This window comes from Brassica napus, chromosome A10 (genome assembly GCF_020379485.1).
Source record: "Brassica napus cultivar Da-Ae chromosome A10, Da-Ae, whole genome shotgun sequence".
NCBI classification, from domain to species: domain Eukaryota; kingdom Viridiplantae; phylum Streptophyta; class Magnoliopsida; order Brassicales; family Brassicaceae; genus Brassica; species Brassica napus.
The window spans coordinates 17,753,992-17,762,475 of record NC_063443.1 but is presented as its reverse complement, the minus strand read 5'-3'; the positions used below and the strand labels follow the sequence as shown (position 1 = coordinate 17,762,475).

Here is an 8,484-nt window from a genome sequence, read left to right as displayed (position 1 = left end):
TTTTTTAACATCAAATGGTGAATTATGATTTGTTTACTTAGTGCGAACTTTTTTGGTTACAGAAAACAATTGTAACAAAAAATTCAGCTAAACAAATTATAATTCACCAGAACTTGCCAACTATTCAATGTTAAAAATCAATACCACAAGCCCGATCACTGTCACTAACGCCACACCTCATTTATTGTTATTATAAAATGACAATACAAACATTTCAAGACTGAAAATGATAATAACTGAGTTGGTCTAGTTTAGGCTAGTCTTGAATGCGTGGAAAGTGGTCTTGATACATATTAGAACCATGCACGGTTCAAGTCTAAAAGCATAGAGTTGCGTATATAGCTGAACCTCCACACGACCTAGATCATGTGGATATACGAGCCCTGTCTACAATATTTTTCTTTTGCCGTTCAAACAGTCACCCGATCTACTGATTTTACTGTAGCAGTTGAAATCTGGTCGTGGGGCCTGGTGGCCATGAATACATAAAGGAAATTAAGTGCATGTATATATGCAATCTGCAATTAGGCTTATTCAGCTTGGTTTGAATTATGCACAGTAATCATGTTTTGTTAATTCGATATATTTTCAACTATGTAACGACGTTACCATGTAAACTTAAATATTTTAACTAATCTTTCGCATGTGCATGCTTTTATATTGCGGTCCGCAACTTGAACTCAACGGATGCAAATGGTTTTGAATCAATATGAACAAAAGATAATGCATTTTCTCACTATGGCTTCAACTTCAAGGCCCTATGGTGAGGAGGTTTCAATCGGTTTCTTATAACAAGACGAGTCATGGTTAAAGAAACCCATATATGGGTACGTAAACATGAGATTAGTTCTTAATAAAGCGAGGTAGTATGTTATGGTATAATCTACTAATATTTACTCTTCTTTTTGGTTTGAATTGACACTGATATCTAAAAGTTTGACCAGTAGTAGGTGGTACGAACTTAGAGGAATCAAGAACAGAACCATCGAGGAAGAAGGAAGATACGGTCGGTCCATATTAAGCTAAGAAGACCAAACGTAACTCGATGCATCTTTTCTTCCTATTGCATACGTTACCATATAAATTTCATATTCAAAATTTAATATTCATTTTTTCTTTTGGCTTTTTATGTCGAGGAGGAGAGATATGAGATATGAGATATGGCACAAAAGGAAGCTGCCAAAACACCAGGGCAAGCGAGAACCAACGATGCCAAACATCGGTTTAATCAGACGGTTGGGGTTTAACCAATCTTTCTCTGATATCTTTTGGGCCCCTACGGCTCTGACTTGAACCTGATATGTCACTTCAGTAACTTTTTTAAAAAATGTTATGATGAATTTTTTTACATGTTAGCCTTGAGATAGACATACATTCATTTAACATGGATCAGTATAGTATTCACGTAATTCGCTAACTCAATATTAGTATTATTAAAAATTCAAATCCTTTGAGAAAAACGAAGATATAAGCTTCGACAGCAAAAGAGTAAACAGCTTTATACGAGGCTATCCTATGATAGCTTTAGACACGATCTCTGCTCTTTTCTTTTAACATTAAGATTCTACAGTGTAACCACTAACAACTGTTCATTATCCCATTATATTTTTTTTTTGTAATTTTATAATATTCCTTTTATTGAATGCAATCTACAGTTCCACCAAACTTATTCGACCTAGTAGTACAAACAATGTAGGTCGACATCAAAATTAATCAAAGTAATTACAAATACAAAGACGTGACCAAAGGAGGAAGCAAACAAACTCAACTAAACCGGTCCGACCGGTTTTTTGGCTTCTTTCAACCAATCAATCATCAGAGAAAGCATTAACTCATCGTCACAAGAAAGAGCATGGTTTTATCCTCTACCTCGCGGTCCATGGTATGGGATCTTTCCACCGTTGGATCCGTTACATTAACGCACGCGCGCGCGCGTAAACGGGGTTTCTCCGGACACTTTACATTGGAAAACGGCGTTTTTACATCTGTATACAGCCGTCGCCGTCAAGTCATACGGACCCAACGCCGTTAGTTACTTAACAGTTAATAGCATCCTCTCTTATTACACTCTCAGTGTGATTTTTTTTATGAAGTAAAAGCCAAAGTAAATCATTTCGATCAGTGTGTCATTAAAGATGATCGGAGATGTTTTAAGCAGAGGTTTTAAGTACATAGCGGTGTATGTAATGTTATTGATACTGACATTATTTGTCGTTGTCTGAGAGACGTACTAAAAGTTTCTCTCTCTCATTGGCGTCTCGGAGCTCTCACCCTCCCTCTAGTTATGATGAAGAACTGTACTCTCTTCCTCTCTCTCTTCTTTAAACATCTCTGCTCTGCATTTCCTTACAGTTCACGCTAATCGCCTGTGTCGGTCCCCTCTCTCTCCCCCAAACAATGGCACAACGATTCTTCTTTAGCTAGAAAACTTCAAAGGATCTCGCTTTCTTCCTCTAAAGAGGCTCCACTGTGTTCTTACTTTCTGGGTTTCTTCTCTGTGTGAGGAAGAAGAAGTGTGATGGAGAAAGTGAAAAGCTTGGGGATGGTGGTGGTCTTCTTCATGCTATGCGGTGTTGTTTCTCCGATGAACGATGAAGGTTCTTTACTCTTCATTAGAGTGATTTTAAACCATAAAGTTTCGATTTTGGGACGATGTAGTTGAAAAAGTATCGTTTTTTTTTGTCACTGACGAAGAAACCATAAGAGAGAAAGAGAGAGAGAGAGAGCTTTGTGAAGCTGAGCCCTAAAGATTGCTTCAACAGAATAGTTTATAGTAAAGATTTGATGACAATAATCATTTTCTAATGATTAAACAAATCCTTTTTTGATTTGTTTATTAAATAATGTAAAAAGTTTGGATTTTTGGCACAGGGAAAGCGTTGATGGAGATGAAAGCCTCGTTCAGCAACGTGGCGAATATGCTTCTGGACTGGGACGATGTTCACAACAGCGACTTTTGTTCTTGGCGTGGTGTCTTGTGTGATAACGTTTCCCTCTCCGTTGTCTCTCTGTAAGTATCTTTTCCATTTTATTCCACCTTTTGTCTCATTTGTTTTTCAGTAAATCTGATTTGTTCTTTGTTATGGTTGAAAGTAATCTGTCAAATCTGAATCTTGGAGGGGAGATTTCACCAGCACTTGGAGATCTGAGGAGTTTGCAATCAATGTAAGTCTTCTCTCCTCTCTTCTAGTAATCTACATGTCTCTTGAGTTGGTTCCTTATGAACATGTTTACATTCTATATATAATAGAGACTTGCAAGGGAATAATCTGGGCGGTCAGATTCCAGATGAGCTTGGAAACTGTGCTTCTCTTGCTTATCTGTAAGTTTCTTTGTATTCTCAAGTTATTAAAATAATTGTGTTTGTCAGTTATTTTATAATCAAATCTTTTGGTTGCAGTGATATCTCCACTAATTGCTTGGTTGGAGACATACCATTCTCAATCTCCAAACTCAAACAGCTGGAGTATCTGTAAGTGTTCTCTACATTCGGATCCGTTTGTTCCCTCTGCCAGTTTGTAAACTGTTTCACCCCTCTGGCTAAATCAGGAACCTGAAGAATAATCAGCTCACTGGCCCAATACCAGCAACCTTAACCCAGATTCCAAACCTCAAGACTCTGTGAGTTTCTTTTTGACGTTATCTATTTATGAGTTAAGTTATCAAAAACCAAGTGGTCATTTAACTGATTGTAGTTTCGTTGCATGTGTTTCTGCAGTGACCTTGCAAAAAACCAGCTAACTGGTGAGATACCGAGGTTGCTTTACTGGAATGAGGTCTTACAGTATCTGTAAGTTCACCTACTCATCTTTAAGTTCTTTAAGCAAGTGGAGATTCATCTTGTGATGGTGATTTATATTTTGTTTTGCAGCGGTTTACGTGGGAATATGTTGACTGGGACGTTGTCTCCTGACATGTGCCAGCTCACCGGTTTGTGGTACTTGTAAGTGATACCGGCTCATCTCTCTTTCATGTTTCAGTTTAACCTCTTGATAAGTCATAACTTAATCATTGATTGTTGTTAGTGATGTGAGAGGCAACAACCTAACTGGAACCATCCCAGACAACATTGGAAATTGCACAAGCTATGAGATCCTGTATGTGTATTTCACCTTGAGGAAACGTTCTTTATTTTCAGCACAGAACTCGTGTGGACTCATTATTATGTCTTTTGCATTTTCAGGGATATTTCATATAATCAGATCACTGGCGTTATACCCTACAATATCGGTTTCCTACAAGTCGCTACTCTGTAAGTTTTGTTAAGACTCTAACCCTCTCGTTTGGCTGTCAAAACAGTTCATATTGTAAAGTGGTGATGTGTTTTCTCGTTCAGGTCACTTCAAGAAAACAGATTGACTGGTAGAATTCCCGAAGTCATTGGTCTGATGCAGGCCCTTGCTGTTTTGTAAGTTCTGTGAATAATTAAATATTTCATTTTAAGATCTTCTAACTTATCCAATGCCTAGGGATCTGAGTGGCAATGAACTAGTTGGGCCTATCCCACCAATACTTGGCAATCTCTCATTTACCGGAAAGTTGTGAGTCCCTTACTCTCTAGTTTCTACTTATGGTCTCTGATCTTTGTATAGACTAATCAAATTTATTTCTTGGAAATAGGTATCTCCATGGCAACAAGCTCACAGGACCAATCCCACCTGAGCTTGGCAATATGTCACGTCTCAGCTATTTGTAAGATTTGAATTATTGAACTCACAAAGTTTTAGCTTATCTCTGAGGTTTTGCCAATTTTCACAGGCAACTAAATGATAATGAACTAGTGGGAACCATCCCACCTGAGCTTGGGAAGCTTGAACAATTATTCGAACTGTAAGTTCTTATTCCTCCAGTGTTTCACTTATCATCCTTTTTGTTAAGCCGGCTGATGTATCTTTCTTTCCACCGTGTAGGAATCTCGCAAACAATCATCTCGTAGGGCCGATTCCAGCTAACATTAGCTCCTGTGCGGCTTTAAATCAATTGTAAGACCTGAGTCTTGGCTTACTTACTTACTCTCTTTTATAATCAAAGCTTATTATGCCTTTATTGTTTTCAGCAATGTGCATGGGAATTTACTAAATGGCTCCATACCTCTTGGATTCCGGAATCTTGGAAGCTTGACTTATTTGTAAGCTTCAAAGATTACATAAACAGCATGTCATTCTCTTTGATTGGTTATTCGTCTGTGTTGATCTTGTGTCGATGCTGTGAATTGCAGAAATCTCTCCGCAAACAGCTTCAAGGGAAAAATACCTTCCGAGCTTGGCCATATTATCAATCTTGATACCTTGTAAGTTTTTATTTTGGGAGCATTACATCCTCTTTCTCCTTTCTACTTCTTTATATGTGGACCAGCTCAACTCATACAAGCTTTTGGTGACAGAGATTTATCTGGCAACAGTTTCTCCGGACCAATACCATTAACACTCGGTGATCTTGAGCATCTTCTCATCTTGTATGTTATCATCAAACACCTGAAGCTTCCTTGTTCTTTCACACTATTTTTTTTTCTTTGTTTGTTGACTTGAGATATGCTTTAATTTTCAGAAACCTGAGCAGAAACTATCTCAATGGACCATTGCCTGCAGAGTTTGGGAACCTCCGAAGCATTCAAATCATGTAAACTTTTTCTTTATGCTCAAAAGTATGTTCGTTTATGATAAACATCCTCTTTAGTCTTTACTAACTTTTCTCCTTCTTTCTCAGGGATGTATCATTCAACTCTCTCTCCGGTGTTATTCCAACTGAGCTTGGCCTTTTGCAGAACATTATCTCCCTGTAAGTCACTTCTCCTTCACATACTAGCGTCTAAAACAGATAACTCACTTTCTTTTTTATTCTTCTTTGTACAGAATACTCAACAACAACAAGATTCATGGGAAGATTCCTGATCAACTTACAAACTGCTTCAGTCTTGTCAATCTGTGAGTCTTCTTTTTTGTTAATTATGTTATAAAAGTCTCTTCTAATCAATTCTCTCTATACACTTTCATAGGAACATCTCTTTCAACAATCTATCTGGAATAATCCCACCTATGAAAAACTTCTCTCATTTTGCTCCAGCCAGGTATAAACTTTGCTATATTTTAAATCCTCTTAACCTGTCATGTGATCTCAAATCTATTATTTTGTTTATAGCTTCTTTGGGAATCCATTTCTCTGTGGGGACTGGGTTGGTTCAATATGTGGCCCTTCTTTGCCCAAGTCACAAGGTATCTGACCTTGCACTTATCTTATTACATTGTCTTTAACTGACACTTCTCTTTCTCTTGATAGTAATCACCAGAACTTCAGTGATATGCATGGTTCTCGGTTTCATTACTCTCATATGCATGATACTCATTGCGGTTTACAAGTCAAAGCAGCAAAAAAACGTCTTGGAAAGTTCTCCAAAACGGTCTGAAGGTATTAGTTACTCTCTTCTTCCTTTTGGTTCATTAGAGTATGCTTATGTGGAAAACCTTTCAGGGTCAACAACAAAGCTGGTGATTCTCCACATGGACATGGCTATCCACACGTTCGACGACATCATGAGACTCACGGAGAATCTCAGCGAGAAGTACGCCATCGGATACGGCGCTTCCAGCACGGTCTACAAATGCACCTCCTCCAAAACCTCCCGACCTATTGCCATTAAGCGAATCTACAACCACCACCCCCACAACCTGCGCGAGTTCGAGACCGAGCTCGAGACCATCGGGAGCATAAGGCACAGAAACATCGTGAGCCTCCACGGCTACGCCCTTTCCCCTCCCCTCGGCAACCTCCTCTTCTACGACTACATGGAGAACGGCTCTCTCTGGGACCTTCTCCACGGCCCTGCTGGCAAGAAAGCCAAGCTCGACTGGGAGACAAGGCTGAAGATAGCCGTTGGAGCTGCGCAAGGGCTCGCGTATCTCCACCATGACTGCACTCCTAGGATCATCCACAGGGACGTCAAGTCTTCGAACATACTCCTCGACGGGAACTTCGAGGCGCGTTTGTCGGATTTTGGGATTGCCAAGAGCATAGCAGCAGCCAAAGCTTATGCTTCGACCTATGTTCTTGGAACCATAGGATATATCGACCCTGAGTATGCTCGTACTTCACGGCTGAACGAGAAGTCTGATGTTTACAGCTTTGGTGTCGTGCTTCTTGAGCTTTTGACTGGGAAGAAGGCTGTGGATAATGAAGCCAACTTGCATCAATTGGTATGAGTTTTTTATTGGATAGAGTGTTACACAAGAAATGCAAATGACATTTGTCTTTTTTTTTTATGTTGCAGATACTGTCGAAGGCAGATGATAATACAGTGATGGATGCGGTTGATGCGGAGGTTTCAGTGACGTGCGTTGACTCAGGGCACATCAAGAAGACGTTTCAACTGGCTCTCATGTGCGCTAAGCGAAACCCTATGGAGAGACCTACAATGCAGGAGGTCGCTAGGGTTCTACTCTCTCTTCTCCCGTCTCCACCTCCAAAGAAGCCGCCTTCTCCACAGGGAGTGGAAGAACGGCGTGAGAGCCATTCCTTGGATACAGCATCCCCACAGTGGTTTGTTCAGTTCCGTGAAGCTATCTCCAAAAGCAGCTTATAAGTTGCTTTTTTTTTATTTTCTTTTTGGGTTTCTTGTGGTGCAAGGATGGAGTGGCTGGTTTTTATGTGGTTTTGCCATTTTGGGCTAGTATGTCGGTTTGGAAAAAGAACATTAAAGACAAGAACATGGTATGGTATAGGTGAAAAAAGAGTAGCTCAAGTTAAATGTGGGTTTCTATGGGACATCTTCACGAGTTCGTTAAAAGTCTTCCAGTCTCCTCTTTAATGCATATTCATATCCATTAATGCGTATATCTTCCATGACTAAATTTCCTTCATTATTCATTGACGAACTAATGCAAAGTTTATGAAACTTCTACCATCTAAGAAAAGAGCATAGGTTTCACCCATCTTCTGCTCCTCTCTTACTATGTTATATACATATTATTATCCTACTTATATTAAGATGTTGTAATATATGAAACTATTTTATTACCGTAACTAAAACTTACTAGCTAAACCTTTACTATGTGTTCAATGGTGGTAACTAATAATCAGTCAATATACTACTCACACTCTTGTACATATTGAAATATACTCCCACCTTCCGAAAATAAGATTCTCTATATTTTTTGTTCCATAATATATATATTTAAGGTATTTTGTATATTTTTAAAAACATTGAATGAAAATATTTAAATTAATTAAATGTTATTGATTGGTAATCACCAAAAGTGTATAATTAAAGTAAAAAAATATATTTATTGAACGGAGGGAGTAGTAATTGCGTGTATTGCCGGTATTGAAAGTTAATAAAGTGACTAATTAAGTTGATAAGGTTTTACCAACTGTCGATAACGCATTGGTCAAGTCTATTCTCCTAATTATTGTTTTAAGTAATATCAAGTCTGCTAATTACTCCCTCCGTTTTTTAATATAAGTCGTTTTAGAGAAACTTTTTTGTTCCAA

At 38.6% G+C, this 8,484-nt stretch overlaps 1 protein-coding gene across 1 annotated transcript; it reads left to right on the top strand.

Moving 5' to 3' along the window:
* Positions 1 to 2,182: 2,182 nt before the first annotated feature.
* LOC106419037 (LRR receptor-like serine/threonine-protein kinase ERL2) lies at positions 2,183 to 7,827 on the top strand. The gene is made up of 26 exons (XM_013859784.3): positions 2,183 to 2,597; positions 2,872 to 3,010; positions 3,094 to 3,165; positions 3,251 to 3,322; positions 3,401 to 3,472; positions 3,550 to 3,621; positions 3,719 to 3,790; positions 3,872 to 3,943; positions 4,026 to 4,097; positions 4,184 to 4,252; positions 4,337 to 4,408; positions 4,470 to 4,541; positions 4,621 to 4,692; positions 4,759 to 4,830; positions 4,911 to 4,982; positions 5,057 to 5,128; positions 5,219 to 5,290; positions 5,384 to 5,455; positions 5,548 to 5,619; positions 5,707 to 5,778; positions 5,853 to 5,924; positions 5,996 to 6,067; positions 6,139 to 6,212; positions 6,277 to 6,405; positions 6,469 to 7,190; positions 7,265 to 7,827. Exons 1-26 carry the CDS (start codon positions 2,519 to 2,521, stop codon positions 7,574 to 7,576), a joined length of 2,892 nt encoding a protein of 963 aa, XP_013715238.2. The 5' UTR covers positions 2,183 to 2,518; the 3' UTR covers positions 7,577 to 7,827.
* Positions 7,828 to 8,484: the final 657 nt, after the last annotated feature.

Bases quoted from the DNA above. Each gene is read 5' to 3' on its own strand.
- LOC106419037 (XM_013859784.3), top strand. From the start codon at position 2,519: ATGGAGAAAGTGAAAAGCTTGGGGATGGTGGTGGTCTTCTTCATGCTA. The intron at 3,323-3,400 runs GTAAGTTTCTTT...TTTTGGTTGCAG, and splicing joins TGTGCTTCTCTTGCTTATCT to TGATATCTCCACTAATTGCT. The intron at 3,791-3,871 runs GTAAGTTCACCT...TTTGTTTTGCAG, and splicing joins AATGAGGTCTTACAGTATCT to CGGTTTACGTGGGAATATGT.